The sequence below is a fragment of the Cardiocondyla obscurior genome, linkage group LG06, assembly GCF_019399895.1.
Source record: "Cardiocondyla obscurior isolate alpha-2009 linkage group LG06, Cobs3.1, whole genome shotgun sequence".
NCBI classification, from domain to species: Eukaryota; Metazoa; Arthropoda; class Insecta; order Hymenoptera; family Formicidae; genus Cardiocondyla; species Cardiocondyla obscurior.
The window spans coordinates 4107855-4126716 of NC_091869.1; the positions used below are offsets into that span (position 1 = coordinate 4107855).

At 44.9% G+C, this 18862-nt stretch overlaps 1 protein-coding gene across 1 annotated transcript in view; it reads right to left on the reverse strand.

Moving 5' to 3' along the window:
* Window positions 1–336: 336 nt before the first annotated feature.
* The window catches only part of Orb2 (cytoplasmic polyadenylation element-binding protein orb2), a 130090-nt gene continuing 111564 nt past the window's right edge, over window positions 337–18862 (reverse strand). The window contains exon 8 of the mRNA XM_070658397.1: window positions 337–18843. Coding sequence (XP_070514498.1) covers window positions 18727–18843 — 117 coding nt within the window. The 3' untranslated portion in view covers window positions 337–18726. The remainder of the gene's footprint in view (window positions 18844–18862) is intronic.

The following is an 18862-nucleotide window of genomic DNA, read 5'->3' on the forward strand; positions in this document are numbered from 1 at the left end:
GAAAGTAAGAAAAAGAAAGAAGTAAACAAAAACGCAGCGGCGTCGGATGATTTTTAACAAACTCATTTATTAAAGTACTAAAAAGGGGTGGAAACGAACAAAATCAAAAAAGTTGCACATATAAATATCGAGTGGTAAGAGTAGAAGAATAATAGTACGAGCTACGTATCGCGCGCGCGACGATGCGGCGGGGAGGAAAAAGGGAGAGAAAGGGCGAGGGCGGAGAAATTTGTGACGAGGCCGCATCGAGATTTTCGCTCCGGAATGCTGTGACGCATTTCACGCTGAGGATTTAGGAATTGCGGCACGGGATCAAAAGCAACACAGGACACCATGTATCCATGAAAGAATTGATCTATTTTATAGCATTTCATTTCGAGAAAAGAAAAGAAAAGGTGACTCTTATAATTATAACAAACACGTCGTCAAATACGAAGTAGATCATTTTTTTTCCTCTTTTTCTCTCTCTCTCTTTCTCTCTCTTTCTTCGCACATTTTCGCCTTTCGCGGCGTCTGCCTGTGGAAAGCCTGCGGAATTATTTGAATCTTTTTCGCTCCTACCAGTTCCTTTCTTGTTCTTCTTTTTTTTTTTTTTTACTTTATTTTATCGTCGTTTTGAACATTATTTAATCGTGTTTTTTTTTTTTTTAATTATACTTTCCGGATAATCTAACCCTTTCTTTCTTCTTCTTCGTGTCTCCGTTCCTTCCTCACCTTCTCTCACTTTCTTTTCTACGATATATATTCATGTAGGCATATAAATTTTTTATATAAATACACATATATATATCTTTCGCGGGTTCCTCGCAAAGAAACTTCGTCGCGCGTTTTACTTTTAATACAAAACATAAAAATTATCGTCGTCTTTGTCGTCTTCGTCGTTATCGCGTCGTATGTTTCAGAGAAAAAGTACCGTTGTCTTTCGAGAGATCTTCGCGGATTCTCATCTCCTTGCGAACCGCGGCACGGACAGACAGACAAACCGACAGACAAACAGACAGACAAGGAGACAGATTAAGACAAGATTACACAGACAAACGGTGGACTACATTGTCGACATTCGTGGCCTACTATTTCTCTTTTTTTTCCTTTTTTTTCTTGCGCTTCTTCTACTTTCGCAAATAAGTTTCGCACACGCACGCGAACTTCATTCGCTCGTCATCTCTGCCGCGCATTCTCTTTCTTTCGCTCTTATTCGTTTTACTTTTCTCTCTCTCTCAAACACATTTTCTTTTACTCAAAATTCTCAAATTCGCACACATACAATCGCGCGCAAATTCGCACAAAATTCGCGCGTAAATTCGCGCCTAAAATCGCAGGCACACTCACGCCGAAATTTCGCTCTCCCTTTTCGTTATGTTTCTCTCTCTCTTTCTCTCTCTCTCTCTTTTTCTTTATGTTTCTTTTCGTCGTCGATGTAGCTCCTTTTCTCCGCTTTGAACACTTTTTTGGGGAGGTGGGTGTCAGACTCTGCCATTATCTCTCTTTCCGCTAACGATTATTATACAAAATAATTAGAAAAATGTACAAAAATTCATAAAAATAGTAATAGTTACATAGTACAAGTTACTTTTTGGGTAATTATAATAATGTGTACGTGTGTGTGTGAGTGTACGGTGTGTAAGTGTGATCGAGAAACGAGCATGAAAGTACGACTCTACTGATAAATCGTTTCTAACGAGACGAGAGTCAGGGCGCATCCCTCCGCGAGCGGTCCTCCGGAGGGTGGACGGTCTTCCCCGTCGTTTCAACCCCCGGGAAAATCGTCGGGATGTCGCACGCTGATAATTAATAAATATCAATGTCGTTGCCTACGCATGTGCATGCGCGCGCGGAAAGTCTCGTTATCGCCGACCGTTTAATTAACGGATGCCTCACCCGCCAAAGATAAGTCACGTTTCTAGCAACGCAATCTCAGAAAAAATTGACGCTTTCGCTTCGAGAGATAAGAATAAAATAGCTCCGAGTATTTTTTTTTTTCTTTTTTTTTTTTAAAGCTGACGAAGATTTAATTTTTAAAATTCGCGGAGCAGGATTCACCGACAGAATCAATCAAGGAGGCATTGATAAGGCGATAAAAAGCCCCGCCGCGCACTCGACAACAGTGCTCTCTCTTTCTCTCCTCCGTTCATCCGATATTTGTTTTCTTTCTAGCCGCTCTCGTACACACTCTTTCTCTCACGCGTGCTGCCTCTCGTCGTAGGTCTATACATTTATATGTACATGCACATTTATTAATATGCTACGTCAGCGTAAAAGACGATTTCTGCTTCCGCTGTATCCGCGCCGTGCCACGTGCGGCGGCCGCGGCTAAGGAAGAGCAGAAAAGAACGTGAGAAACTCGAACTCTTGGATAATCGTCGCGCGGCTTACGCACCGACTCGACTAAGTTACGCATATAATTTGAAAGAAGTAATAAAAGATCCAACGACACCTCTCGCGGCGAAGACCGCGAGCAATTGCGCTATAAAGTCCACGGTAAAAATGTTCGCTCGACTTGCAACAGGAGAGAAGTGGGGGAGGAAAAAAAAACTTATCCTACGCGAAACCGCACGCATCACGGCTCCCCTTTGCCCGCACATATGCCCGATATACCTTAACGTTATTAATGCCACAATATATATTCTCCGCGCGGCTCCAGATCTCGTCGCGTGTCCGCGGGGAATCTCTCGCGTTTAGCACCGGCTACGCTCTCGGATATCTCGTCAATTTTTTTTCTCCTTTTTTTTTTAAACATGAGAAGACAAAAGGGAAATAATCCGGCATACAGATTGCGAGCTTTCCTTTTCCCAGCGTCAGCACTAAACGCGCGAGGATCGATAGGAGTTTTCGTCAGCGGTCGTCGCGAAACGACGCGTGATAGCGCAGCCGTTATTATCGCGACCCTCTCGTTAAGAACGTTCGTTAAAGACGCCACCCCCCATTGCACCGAGCAGACCCCCGAAGCGATTGTAAATCGGCTGGACCGGCGCGACGAAAACGTCCCTCCTCCCCCAATTATTCTGAGAATGAATTCTCGGAGTCAACGTACACGGCGATCGTCAGGTTGCCGAGACGAGAAGCTGGTGAATCTCGTTGACTCTATCACTGAGAGAAAATACAGTCATTTCCGGTCTTAACTATAGTTTTATATCTCCAACCAGCAATCTAGTTGACTAAATTGTAAAATTACAGCTCAGTCCGAAAGTGACTGGGTTTTTCTTTCGGTGCACTCTCTTTCGGAGCCGCGCATTTCGACACACTCGTCACGAATTAAATCGCAGCGGCGAATTGCACGCACATACATACTCATGTATTACACACGCGTGGCACTTTCGCACGTTCCATTCTGGGGTGTTTTTCTCTTCCCATTCCCTTTCTCTCGCACGAAGGGCACGCACAAACACGCACACGCACGCACGTCACGTCACGTCACGTCACGCGCAACATACACCCCGCACTCTCGGCTAAGTATATTTATAACAATATTTTGCGACCAAAAAATAAACTCTATTATATGTTACGCGCTAATTAAACTACGATTATCGATCAATCACGGCTATCTTTTACATTTATACGAAGGTTTCGTCGGATAGAGATAACATATTGCGTGGGCTCCCCGGTTCGTTGGCCTGCTGCGGTGGCTCTTGTAGGATATTTCACGTTCCCTTCGTCCCTTCTACTTCGGTTTTTCTTCCCTACGTCGATTTTCTTCGGACTCGGGCGATCGTTTTCCGAAAGAAGGGAAGAAAAGCGAGGTGGTCCCTTCGCTCTTTACGATCGCGTAGAAAAAGAAAAAAAAAAAATAAATAAATCTGACGTTCGCTCGAGAATACGATCCGGCCCTTTGGCCCTTAGATCGCGCTCCTCTTTCGGCTTCTTCAATGACGACCGGTCGAGGGCTCGCCGTTAAGGGTTAACGGGCAAATTGAGCATAGCCGGCGGGAGTGATCAGAGATCGCGAGGATCGACGAGCGCGACGAGATCTTCGTACGACGAGATGCGGTCCAGTAATCTCGCCACGAACTCCATGATCCCTCGAGGTTGAGAGGTGTAAATGCGAAACGATTTCCGTCCTCCTCGCCTTCTCCACGAGTAAATAATACTGCGCTACCGGCCCTCTCACGGTGACGGGAGCTCGGAAAACTGCATAGCCTGCTTTCTTTTTGTCGCACGTGCTCTCGGTACAACGTGCGGTTCGTAAATAAAAAGGGTTTTACATTATAAAACACTTTTATAAAATATAACTGTCAATTTTTCTTTTTTTTTTTTTTGTTTTTTTTTGTTTTTCTCCATTTTTTTTACACAGTATACACACAGTCCGCGTTTATGTATTAAATTAATAAAGTATTTATTAATTAAAAAAATAGATATCGTTATAAAATATAAATTTGTGGTACTCCGTTTGTATATTAAATCACTAAAAAACTGGCTTATGTATATTAAATTACAAAAAAAAAATTACTAAAAAAATATCTGTTAATTAAAAACATAAGAACAATAGTTTCGCGCAGATGACATGCAGATGTCAAGGGTAAACGACCGGATGGTGACGGATAGATTAAAACGTTTCCCAAATAATTTATTATCGTACATTAATTGCGGGTGCTGATTTTTTGCGATTAAGTTGTGACCTAATAAAAATTTAATTATAAAAAAAAATAGTGTTGACACAATTATCGAAAATAACAGGTTCGATCAGCGTGTGACGACACTCAGGCGGAGATACAAAAGTAAAATATAAAAAGAAAAAAAAAATATATATATATATATTTATATATATAAATATCTCCACACACGCGACCACATAATCCATCGAGCCTCAATGCAATTGCATTTCGATCGACAATGAGCTCCGTTACTTAATTACAAGACATGCGAGACGGTGTAAAATGCTAAAGATTGGTGCCTTCAAGAAAAGCGCCGTTTCGAGAAACGTAGTTCCCTTAATTTTTCTTTTTTAAAGCGCTACCTTCGATCGCGCGTTTTCGGTGGCTGGCTTCACGAGAGCAGCAGCAGTTCGCGAACGTGAACACAGAAACAGAGAGAACACGAAGAACTGAGGCCCGTTCGCCCCGTAGAAAAATGAGATCCGGAAGATTTCGGCGCGGCTGGACCGCCAGCTTGAACGCGACGACTCTCTCGTCGACGTCCGTGGTTTCTCTCGACATCTGCGGCGTGCAAACGCGGGTGCAGCGACTTTGTGATCGCCTTCTCGCGTTCGCTCACTTTTCGCTGCCGCACTTTTTGCCTTCTCTCGAATGCACTCACGCACCCCAGGCACGCTTGTGAAAATTTCTTCCTTTGCCAGACGCGCGCCCCGTTATACCGAAAGTCCGCGAATATATCGAACATCAACATGTGACTACTAACACTCTTAAGTCGATTGACGTATTTTAGAAAAAGGTAAAAAATCATCGTCCTAGAATTAACGCGCTTATCATCCCTGCGACTGGGCTCGCGCTCGATCACCGCGCGCACCCCGTTTGCCGTCCCTTCGTCACGTTCGCTTAAGAATTTTCCTCCCTTGACCTCGCCGTGCGTTCCCGGCCTTTTCCCCGAAATGCAGCGTCCAGACGACTGGTCGTATAAAAAAATATTTACCACGCGGAAAGGGCTACTTCATTATCCGCGTGTCTCCCGCCCTTCTCCCTTTGCTCTTCTCGTCGTCGCTCAGGAAGGATCGATCGAGGCATCCGTCAATCGATTCCGCGGGAATCGGAGACAATGCGCCCGAAAGTGCTGGGTCTACAAGAATTTTTTCGCGTCGTTCGAATTTACGATCTTTTTTCTTTTTTTCTTGATTTTTTTTGTATCTTTTTATCTCGAGACCGCTGTCGTTTCACAGCCGTTAGTTCGTCGCGCGTCGTTCGTCAAACGAGCAATCCGTCCCGCGATCGTAGCCCGGCGACGATCCGATGATCCTCGGCCGCCGATCGGTCCACTCGTCCTCATCTGTCCGAACATCCCGTTCATTAGAGCGCGTGTGATTATTATCCTTATCGTAATTACAATAATAATTATTGTTATTATTATTAGAGATCCCTCGCGACTGCGGCATCGAAGAGCCGCCCTACGTTCACGAGCTAATTGTAGGATCATCAATCGACCCGACGAATCTCGTCTCGATGGTCGTAAAAAAATTCGCTACTTATATTTTTGTTTTTTTTTTTTTTTTTTGTTTCGTTTTAAAACTCCTCTCTTTTAGACTCGTGTGTTTCGTGATAGACGCGCGCGCGTCGAGTATCGCGTGTGTTTGATACAAAAAGTCCGCTTCGCTCTAAGCATATATGGAATACACATTACAATACAAAGAGATATTATTTAGAAAAAAGAATTGGTACAAAAAAAGGGATCGATTGGAGCAAATTGGCTAGCGACGATTGCGCGTCGCGACCTGCCACGTCTATTCCGTTGTTCATCTCCTTCAAGCTGGCAGAGCCGCGGACGCGCTCTCGTGTGATTTATATCGTTTAGTATTCCTATATCGACACGCTACAATGCTAGCTGCTAAGAACAATCAGTGAGTCGGCACATCGCATACATCTCGCCTACTTTCATCCCGCATTCATCCCCCGCATTTCTCACTTCACCCCCTTCGTCCTAAATCAATCACTAGGTTCCTATACTTCCTTCCCGAAAGACATTAATTAAAAGGGAAAAAAGAAAACAAACTCCTCGTCATGTCAAGAGTGCTGTATGCTTTTCTCTCTCTTTCTCTGTGTGGGTGGTGTATGTGTGTGTGGGGGTGTAATACGCGCGACAGATAAACTTCGCCGCCGTGCATCGCACACGTGTCCCGCCGATCGATCTTGGCCGAAGACAAAACGATCTTGATCTCTGAACTCGAGATAGCAGTGTTCTCCAACGCGGCCTACACCCCCTCCCTCCCCCGAAGATAATACAATCATCTCGCCATTCGCTGAATCCGTGGGATCGCCGTCACCCCGACGCGATCCCGGTTAATTTCGCTATTTCCATCGAGCCTCGTCGACCTCGAAGGACGCTCTCCCCGCCGAGAGAGCCGACGTTTAAATCTTAAATGCCTTCTTTTTTGTTTTTTCCTTTTGTTTTTTTTTTTTTTTTTTTTTTTTTTGAGAAAAATATTGAGTCTATTCTTCCTAAAGATTTAAAATATCTCGTGAAAAACGTAACTAATAGTTTATCTTCTCCTCGCGAACATTAAATTTCTTTTTTCAATTTTGAAACGCTATTTTATACGTTAAATGCTCTGGGAAAATATCGCCCCTTCGTCTTCCTCTAGAGACCCGAGTCTCGTGAAAACGTTTAACTAATTGCAAAGTGCTTGTCTTCTCGAATATTCAACTTTTAAATTCTCGTCATTGCTTCTCTTCTCGGAAATATCGACCACGCGCCTTCTATATTTCTCAATAACCACGTGAAAACCCTGGGGGACGAGATTAAGCGCGCAAAACGCGAGAAAGAGCCTACGAGCGAAGAGACTCGATCACAGAGAGAGTCGTCGCTCGCCGAGTCAGAAAGAAGTTACGCAAAGAGGGCTCCGGGTTATTTGCCTTCCGAGTGAGCTCCTCTTTCCAGCGGAAGCTGCAAGGGCTGCTGATTGAGTCACGCCGCCTCGAGTTCGATTGAATCGTCATCGAGTCAACTTATCTAAAGTACGCCGGGGAAATCGAAGAACGACACCGTCGCGGATCGAATCGAAAATTCGCGGGACAGACGTTGCGTCAGCCGGATCACCCAGAAATGGGCAAAACGTGGGGCAAGCATCCGCGCGGGAGATTAATAGACATTTTATTAGCGAGCCTGGCGGCTCATGAAACACACGTACGCGCACGCTTTCCGTCCTCCTTTTTCCGAAAATTGATCTACTTGTTGCGGGTCAGTGCCTAGAAGAACTGCGGAAACTCGGTGCACGACTCGGTGAGCCCGGCATGCAGAAGCTGCACCCCCCGATCTCTCTCGTAATGCGGCAATATATATATATATAATATATATGTATATATAATTTATATATTACAAGATCATAGAAATTCGTATTCACAATTACACGCAATATAATATATATATTTATATATAATATTTTAAATATATATATTAAAGATTAGTAACAATAAGCCGGTTCTACAAATACTTGACGAAATACACGGTGGCGAGACGCTCGCTCCCTCCTCCTCCCTCTTCTCGACGCGGTAATTATTCTATATATCGTATGTATATATAAAAAAAAGAAAACCGCCCACGTCGTCGCGGTTATTTTTTCCTAGTCAATGCAGGTACAGGATTCGCTAATCGAGGTTTCGTAGAAATTCGAGATAGTATTTAAAAAACGCGCTACTTTCGCACCTAAGAGGGTCTATCTGCAAGTTTTTTTTTTCTTTTTATACTTTTTCCTCGCGGTAATTCGACTACCCGGGCACGCCGACGCACCCGGTTTAACTCAATTCCCACCTTTTCCGCCCGTATGCGTGTACACGTGTGTATGTGTGTGTCTGTGTGTGTCTGACGTACACGTGTACGTGTGTAGGCTACAGGTAAGAGACGGGACTGTTAACTAGAAAGGGACAGCGAACCGCTAATACGCGGGGATGGGGTGCGCGGGGAGGTCGACAGACGGCCTCATCTTCACTTCCGCCCTGATCCCCCGAGAAACAATCCCAACCGATCATCGATTTCTCTTCTTCTTTTTCTCTCTCTCTCGTTTTGCTCGCTTCTGGGGACGCCAGGACGCTCGTCGATTTCGTTTTCCGGTTCCCTTCCCGCGCCTATGCCTAACGCTGGGCTATGTTCACTTCCGGTGGATCGCCCTCGAGAAAAAGATAATAAAAAGGGGAGAAGAAATCAGAGGGGGATGGGTGGTACACTTTGACCCTCCCCTCGTCTCGTCTCCGATTAACACAATTCATTGCACTGCGCCCAGCTGCTCGGCTTATCAGCGTTACGCTTATTGCGTTATCTTCACGCTCTAAGATTTGCCGTTTTTTTAATAGTTAAAGCTTACCGCTCACGCACACATACACACACGCACGGAAAAAACGCACGCACGCACACGCACAGCTCGCTCGCTCGCTCGCTCTCCTTTTCTCTCACACACACACACATATATATATATATATATATATATATATATATATATATATATATATATTTAACGCACATCTACATATTTTAATTCGAATTATACTAAGCGCGGGGGCAATCGGCCGAGCCGCGAACACAAAGGCGGCCCTCGCATTCAACGTACGCCACTAATCAACTAACGGGATAAAACAAAAGAACAGGAGATCTCGATCGCTGTCGAGGCCCAAGTCGTTCGAAATCGGCGCGAATCTGGAGTCCGCTTTTGCAGCAAGAAAAATCGGACCTCCTAAATCCGCGGGCAACACTTAATTTCCGTATCGACGTTCCTCGACGTCTCTCCGGCGCGACTCATAGAGTATGTCTTAAGGTAATTAAGACACATCCCGTTCGTTTCGGTGGTCTGTTCCTCTTACAAGAAATCGAGAAGAGATCTCGAGGATGTCGGCGAAGCTCTCTCGTCGCGGTTTCTCGATCAGCCTTCGAATCTGTGCTGATTTTTCTCCCGTCTTGAATCGCGCGCACGTGTGTGTATGTATCCGTGTATGTGTAAAATGTGTACGTGTGTGTCGCGCGTGTACTCCGATTTCTTTGGTAGAAATGTCTAAAGTAATGACTCTAGCGTAATAACAGTGGCTGATAATAGTGATAATAATCTTAATCGTAGTGATAGATCGCAGTAAATCGCAGCGGTAATCGTTGCGGAGTACCTCGGGGCTAACGGTGAAAATCGGCCGCCGTCGCGATGGCGTGCTCGCGACGTCGATATTCCGTAAAATTACACAAATCTTGTGAGAACAGAAAATAGAAGAACGGCGCCCGCCGACGCGTCGGAGGCGGAACGGGAAAAAGGCATCTATGTCCGGGAACCGAAATCTGCTGGGACCGGTCTTCGCGCGCGTGGAAGCGCCGACGGGCGATGCGTTTTAATACAAATTTACAAAATTCATTATACATCATCGCGACGGAGTCGTGCGAGTCTCGCCCGTCACCCTCCACGTTTGCGCCGGTCGACTACGTGACGTCTTTGCGTGTCGTGTGAAGACTTCGGTATAACAGCGATCTCCCGAGTCCACCCTTTCGAGGAAAAGTAAAAAGTTTAATCTAATTTTTCGAGATCGATCTCACATCAAAATCTCAAAAGGCGAGATGGAACACTTGTCACACACTAGACCACGCGCGCGTATACGTGTACGAGGGAAAAGAGGAGGACGATAAAAGTTCTGCGGCGACTTTCCGATGTGATAACTGGCAAAGTTATCGTAAAATGAACGGTACTTTTATATAAAAGCTATTGCAATCCTTGAGCTCGTTACGCATGTTAAAAAACAATTGTTGCGGCATTTTCTTACCGGAGCCCGGTCATACGTATATACGCTTGCGTGTCGTATGTGTGCAGTGTGCGCACTTGTATGCAAAAAGAAAAAACAAAGAGCAAGATGATCTGTATGGTGATCGCTCTCTTATTTACAAAACACTGTAAGATTTATCTATATAGCATCGTAAAATATAAGAATAATAACTTTATTTAAAAAAATAAAAATTAATTAATTAATTAAATCGTACTCGGAAAACGGTACATCAGAGGATGAGCAGGAGGTGTACGCGGTTCTCGCATTCACACACACACACACACGCACACCCACACACACACTCTCTCTCTCTCTCTCTTTCTCTCTCTCGCATGATAAGTCGCGCGGTATTAGGAATTCTACTTATGCAACGCGCACACATTTTTCGCTTCTCTTTTTTCTTTCACTCTCCCGCGACATTTCGCTCTCACGATGATGGGCTCTATCAGTCCTCTCGTTACGAGATTCTCCTTCTCTCGCACAAAGGAAAGCCTATGAGAAGATGCATCTCGCGAGAGGTCTTTTCACGCGAGGAATCGTGCAACAGTGCCGATTTTTACAGCTTTTTTTTTTTTTTTTACATAAGTTGTACGTAAGATCGCGCTTTGTCTTCGCGATTCTTTTCAAGATTAGTCGGCACAAGTCCTCGCGTAGAATTTCGACGGTAAACTCACGCAGCTTCCGCCGTTCGCAAGCTCGCTTTCTCTCTCTCTCGTTGATTTTCTGATCCCATGATCTCTCTTTTCCTCGGCACTTTTCTCTCCAGATTATTCCTATCTTTTGCGCCCTATGCGCCTATCTCTTTCTCTCTTTCACACGCACCCCCTCGCTCGCACGCAACACGCATACAGACACCCACTCGCGCATGCAGACATACAGAAATGTCCTACAGACACGCACTCGCGCAACTTCTCTGAACTAAGATATTTAGACAAGAATATAACAGCGGTATAAAAAACTTTTCAACACTGAAAAATACAAATCTATCGTAAATGACTACCATTGTTACTCGTTCCTTTCCACGTTTTTTTTTTCTTTTTAATCAATTTTTCTTCCCTTCTCTCCCTCTCACTAGCGTTCCTTCTCGTTCTCCAACTCCTTCGCTCCTCTTATCGCTTGCGTTTTACGTTTATCTTTAATTATACGCGAGTCACACGAACGACAGTAGATCCGATATTTGTCTAGTCCTCCTTCGTGGCCCCACACGTGCGCCACGTATCTCGATGATTAATCACGTGTATTAATCGTCTTTTTCTCTCGCTTTACTGTCGTATCGCGCGGCATTCGCTTTATTTCTTCAACATTCTGTTTTTCTTTGTTTCTTTTTTCCTCTTTTTTTTTTCCTTTTCTCTTTCCTTTCAAAGTCTGTCACAATATATTAGATATTTTAATCGTTATTATCAATTATATATTAGTACTTTATATATATATATAATATATATATATATATATATATATATATATATATATATATATAATTGTCATTATATTATTATATATTATGCTTTATCACACATATTACAAAGGAGGTGAAGAATCACACCTAACATATTATTATTATTTTGTTATTTTTTTTTCTTGTTACTGGCGTACCTCAAACGTTTTAGCTCCGTATCGCGGAAGTAGTCTCGCGATTACTTCGTTTCACTATTCATTGCGCGCCACGCTTACAGAGACGTTTGACAGTGGCTGTATGTGTGTGTGTGTGTGTGTGTACGTGTGTGAACGTGTGCATGCCGTGTGTGCATATATATGCGTTCTCGCGGCTTTATATATTATTCTCTCACTTTCTTTCTCGCCTTTTTTTAGCTCGCCGCGCCGCGATCAGTCCAAAAGCTGACAATTGGAGCTCGTTGAAATCTACGACGATCAGAATTTCCAGTTCCGGCGGAATCTGAGAAGTTGCTCCTGTAGCGGAAAGAAAGGCGTTCGACGATAAAACAACAGGTGAGTTCTCCGTACCGAAATAGCGAAGTATAAAGCGCGTTAAAATGCCTTCTTATAAATCTATTGTAAAACTTCTGCCTCTAAATCGCGCCTCCTAATTATCCTACAATTTTCTAGCCGACGCGATTACAATACTTCTATAGCGAATCACAATGCTTTTGCGGAAAGGCATGTGTTTAAAAAACCTCTGAAATTGCTTAATCAAGTAATAAAAAAATTAAAAAAAGAAAAAAAAACAAAAAATATAAACTGCAATCAAACTAGCTAGTAATATTATCTGTTAAATATTATAAAACGTAACGATTAATTGTGAATTCATTCACAAACTTGGTTATCGAACAAATTTCAACTAGCGAAACAATCCGCCTGCGAGAGACGAAGTCAAGACGCGCGCGTCGCGCGTAATTTTTCGGAAAAAAACGTGCATTATTTGCGACGGTGGTAAGCAAAAGTGATCAGCGAAATAATCCCGCGGAGATATGCAGCTGTGCGGCAAACTTCGCGACAACTAGAAGAGCCGGAGGAGTCGGCAGTCTCGCGACAGCACCGCCGTCCAGTCTTGACCGATCGGCGGAGTGATATGTTCGCTTCGTGCGATCGTACGATTTTCTCACGTTCCGGCGCGCACTCAATGTTCGATGCACTTCTCTTCGGGATCTCGCGATCGTTGCATCGTCGAAATGAAATCGATGATCCACCGGAAAAATATAGATCACGGTTTCGTCGCTCATTGATTTTTTTTTTCCTCTTTCGAACCAAACGTGTAAACGAAGATACCGGACGAGATTAGACGTGGTGCTTACGCCAAAATGGAGATCGCCGCCGTAGAGACGCGAATTTGAAGGGCTCGGCGCGAGAAACGCTTCTGAATTTATTTTGTGAAGTGTTACGAGAGATAGGTCCACAATTGCGACGTTCGATCAATTGGCGTTTATTTTCTTGCCTTCGGACATAAAAAGAAAACGGTTCTTTCCAATATTGGATTTCCTTCGTCGCGTCGAACCCTTCAATTTCGAAAAGAGTTTATCCGGTGGCGGCTCAGAGTAAAAGATTCACCGGAATCGACGTGAAACAACTCGTCAGCGGCCAACGCGAGGTCGAGGGTTCGTTGACGATTGCAGCTGCAACGAAACTCCCTTATCGAAATTCGGGAAACCGATAATTAGGTCGGATCGCTACTCGTTACGTCATTAAAATTCAAGGCGTATTGTCATCGTGATCGTAGTATCGCGCTCGTGTCAGCCTAAAGCGAAGAATCTCGGTCGATTCACGGGAATCCATAACGACGAGCCCGAACGCTCTCGCACGGAATACACTTAACGTTTCTTTCCCCCTTCGTTGCGTCTTATAAATCGCTAGCACAAAAATAAGTGTTTTGCACAAAGAGGTACACGACGCTGAGTCGGGGAATAGGGGCGAAGGGGCAGGGGGAAAATCGGGGATAGGGAGCTTGAAACCCGCGCAACGACCCGACACACAATGAGATTGAACATTTAACTAGACACCCATATCCAAAGAGACACGAATGTAACTTAACGTTACGTGTTTGATAGAACATGTCCGTGAGAGTCGAAAAGAAAGTTTGTGTATCATAAGAATCTGTCGACGTGAAAAAGTTCGTATACTCGCATTTACGAATTTTGCGCTTTTTAATTGTATGCGAGTGTCCATTGCATACCGCATATATGTGTATGTATGTGTGTTAGTCAGAATTAAGTGTACTTTCGCGTATGCGCTCCCGAAACAGGCTCCGCAGTGGCGTTTTAACGGAAACGACACATCCTGTTTTCCCTTTTCTCACTCGTCTATTTCTTTTTTTTTCCCGCACGTTTTTATCCGCTTTTTGAACATTATAGAAAAATTTGTCTAGAAAAATCGGTCTCGGTCTCTGTCCAAGTGCTCGCTCGATCAAGCATTGGAACACGACGCTACTCTTTCTTTCTTTCTATATATATAATATATATTTATATATATAATATGTATATATCAATATATATTTTTAGTTATCAATTGATTTAGGTGAATTGGTACCTAGGTAAGTTTCGCTACACAATTATATCGATTGATTAGTGGAGCGTGTGCCCGCATGTGTGTATGTGTGTGTATACATGTGTGCATGCGAGAGTGTGATCACGCACGTGTGCCTATTTGACAATCGTGCTCCGTGATAGTCATGTGTGTGTAATACGAGAAGAATTTTTCGCCTAATATATGAGCCTGGGCGCGCGAGAGCACGCCGGGGTTTTTCTGATATACGTACATATATGTATGTATACATACCTATATATATATACATATATATAAATTTGCCCGCGATAACAACACGGATATGCCCGATCGCGGCTCTGCGTTTCAATTAATTTAATTACCGCCCACGTGCGCCGCACGGATTACGACACTTTCTCTCTCACTCTCACTTTCGCTCTCTCTCTTTCTCTCGCTCAGTGATTCGCATGTAAAATTGCACTAACTAACGTTCGCACCTCTCTTCTAAATTCCTCCGTTCTCGCGTGGTCATTGCACATCTCTCCCGCCGATCCTTTCCTCTCGGTCGAAACGATCCCGGGCCTCCATTGAAAATCAAAATCAATCGTGTCTATTTAGACTATTGTGAGAGATAGCAATGGATAGAGAAATTCAACGTACTCGCTCTACTACTAACATACGTATATAATTACATATTAGTTTGCCCACCTCCTTTCTTTTCTTCTCGCGCGACTCGTTCGTTCCTAACTTACGGTTCTCTTCGTTCGTATTTTATCTGAGAATTTCATCCGCGCTTCGTTCGAATAAAGTCCCTTAATCGAGAGCGCGCGAGTCAAAAAGCCGGCGACAAAGGTTCCTTCGCTTTTATCGTATTAGATTTATCAATCTCCCCCATTCGCGGTTATCTCGTGCGTTCCGCGGGCCGAATACGCGTCTCGGACGAAGGGACGGAGGGTCGTCGTTGAACGCGGCCGCCTCTCACGCAGCATCCGTCTAGTAATAACGCATTCCCTCCCGTGCGGTGCCCTGATAAACGCCGCTCCTATCATTTTTTTTACGCGCGGCGAGACCAGATATATATGTACAAAAAGGAGTACCAAAAAAATAAATATATATGTGTATATATAGATGTGTATGTAAGGATTATTCCCTTTTGTTTCTGCCCTCGTTAGATCCGTACGCATATATGTATCGCGCAATCGCCCATGTGCTGTGTGCTCCTGTGTTTGCATGTGTGTGTGTTTGTGTCGCGGATTGTACAAAGTCCGATACGTGTACAGAAGAAGAGTATCGCGAGAGAGGCTCGTCATGCGAGGTTTAAACTACGTCTTCCGACTGTTACTGCTGCTGCTGCTACGTACAGAATGTGGTATTATTTTTTTTATTTTTTTTTTGTCATCTACGAAGCGAAACACACAACGTTGCATACTAATTCCGAGCACGACGCTTCCCGAGCCCGCGACCTTTCGGCCGTTTCGCGAAGGAACGACCCGGCTATTGTCGGAAGTATTGTGAAGAGACACGCCTTTTTTGCATAACAAAAGGGTCACTGGGAGGTGACGAGCGTCCGGTATTAGAACTAAGCCCGCTTCCTCTATTACTCGGTTAGTTATCAAAAGTAGCCTATGTTAATGTGTTCTCGTATGAGAGACGACAACGGGAAGTTGCTGTCGTTTTCCGGTTAAAACGCGTCGAAAGGTCGGTTGAACGTTGCCGAAATCGCTTCCCGAATTCGGTGAAGGAACGCGCGACGGGAGGCGTCGTGTTTAAAACTTACGGAGGATCCTGTGGATCTGCCAAGACTCTCTCTATACTACCCTTCGAGAATAAAAATCCTACGCCTCAACTCTTTCCCTTTATTTGAACTACGGCGATTTGATTATATACACCCAGCGTAGATGACCGTTTCGTCTTGAAAGGATTAAGAAAACGTGCATACTCGCGGCCGCGATTAATAAACGCCGGTTAATCGGTTAAAAGAGAGGGATCGGTACTTATGTACAAGAGAGCGGATAACATACGGCACTTTCTATATGCTCCGCGCGAAACGCGACCCTCTCAAGACGCGCCGCACACTCTTGCAAATCATTTATTGGACGTATAAAGACAATAATTATTTAGATACGATCAATTCTATTAATACCGCTTCGGTGTTTCGCGATTCACGGTTCCTATTGCTACTTTGGTTTCGAGAAATTACACCTTCCCCCCTCCCTCTTGCATCCCGTTTCGTATCCTTTCGTTTTTATCTTACCTCCCCGCGAAGCCGAGCGTGAATCGTTTTACCGCGAGGGAGAATCCATCAGGTACGCCGCTCGTTTCGCGAGAAAGAGTAACGCGCAGGGGCTCGTGGAGTATTTCCGCGCTGATTTACCGAGTGAACGTCCGGGGAGGAGAAATTGCGTTCCGAATATACGGAGAGTAGCCGTTCGTATTGCACATAGTAATAGTGAACTCTGGGCGGGCGATTCTCGGCTCTCACGTTCGCCGCGAACGAATAGTGGACTCTTTCTCCTTCGCAGGCAACACTTGCGGCTCGGCCTCGCGATGTTTAACTTGAGCGAGGTCACCGGTTTCCGAAAAAAAAAAGAAAAAAAAATGTACAGAAAATTCGGCACGCGGATATTAGGCTAGGCAGATTCGGGCAACCTAGAGCACACCGCCGCGATGTCGTATACAGCTGTTTGCACGCACGCTCGCGCTTCAAGTGTTGAATTACCGCGACCATCGTTCATCTCACCTTTCGCCGCCCGTGCGACGCCTCTTCTTGCTCAGTTTTTCCCCTCCGTTTATGTTTCATTTTTGTATTTTGCTTTTCTACGTTATTTCTTTCTCACTTGAATAAGTTAATTAGTAAAAAATTATTTTCTCAAGTGTCACCCTACGAGCGCGCGACCGCGTTGTCCGCACGAGAAAGGCGTTACGCGGCGCATCTATGTAACATACTTTTAATAAGTTCTTAATAACTAGAAAACCGTGTGTATGTCGTGTGTGTGTTGTGTCCGTTGATACAGAGAATTACCTACACAGCGGGTTGAAGCGTGGCTTTTTTCATTATTGATTAACATCCAATGCGAACAATTCGTCTCTATCTTCTTCCTATCGCTCTTGTTCGGGTTCCCCACCGGCCCTCACCACCTACGCGTCTTTTCCGTTCTCGCCGCTTCCACTGTCATTCTCTTACTCCTTCGGTTACTTTGTTATTCGCACTCTCTTTCAAGCCCATTCGTTCATTCTGGCAACACACTCTCGCGTCGGATCAGGTACTCGCGTTTCTTACGAACATTCGTCACGCGGGAATCACTACTTTGCTCGGAGCGCGGGCTTTCGTCCGGCTTTCGTACAAACGGACGACGTCGGCGGGAAAGTACGAGTCCCATTCGTCGAGGAGTCGCCTCGCCCGTGTCCACCCAAGTTGCACTTCGCAAAATCAAAATCCTGCAAGACTTGGGCAAACGCCGCGAGAAGAAACTCCTCGGTTTCTCTCGGCGCGCGGTAATCGAACTCGGGAGGGGCGATCCGCGACGGATCGAGACGCAAGCACGAGACAAATCCGTTAAACGCTCGAGGAGGTTCGGTGCTGACAATCGGCGCGGAGTACGTACACGAGGGCGGCGGCGGCAACGGCGGCGGCAGCTCGCTTACTCGCTCCTCGAGACTTGCGGTAACTAACAATACTCGATCTTTCGGACAAAACCGGTGCATTTTACAGCGCAGACAGTTAGGATTATACGTGTACGAGTAATCGATATACTGAAAATCCGTGTCCGTTTCTTTTTCGTATCCTGTGTCTTGGCGTGTGTCTTTCTTCGTTTTCTTTATCTTCCAGCTCGACAATGTCGGCTCGGCGTGGATCCGATCGTTCTCCTCTTCCTTGCTGTCTTCTGGCGCATTCGTTGGCTGCAAAATCTGTCTTCGCTTCAGCAAAGTCATCCAGATCGGCACAGCTTGATCCGACGATCATATTGACGGCTGTTAGCGAGCCGTTACGGATACGAAGTCGAAAATCGGAACGACGCCAAGAGCCTCTCGTCGATTGACGGGCAATAGCGGCTGGTTTCTTCCTCCAGTATAACCGGTACAACTTGAAGTAGTAGCAGTGGAGTAGTAGTAGTAGTAGTAATAATTTGTAGTAGAATAGTAGTTGTGGTAGTAGTAGTAATAGTAATAAGTGGTAATAGAGTAGAGTAGTGGTAGTACGTAACGATCGAGTGGTGGTAGTAGTAGTAATAGCAGTTTTGAGGCTGTGTTCTTGTTGTAGATAAGTAAGTAAGTAATATGAGGGGGGGCAGGGGGAAGTGACGGTTGGTTGGGGCACGTGAAGGGAGGGTGAGGGGGGGATATTGGTAGAGGTGGTAGTTAATTAGCTAGGGCTGCGAGATAATTAGGGACAACGCAGCTGGGGTTAACACCAGCGGAAAGGCACGGCCCGAGGCCGATCCGCGCCCTCCTTCACCAGCGGCTTGTGGAACTCCCGACCTGGTCGGGAGTGGATAGTTGCCCAGCAATGCTCGCAGTAGTACTAAAAACAGACAGTATTA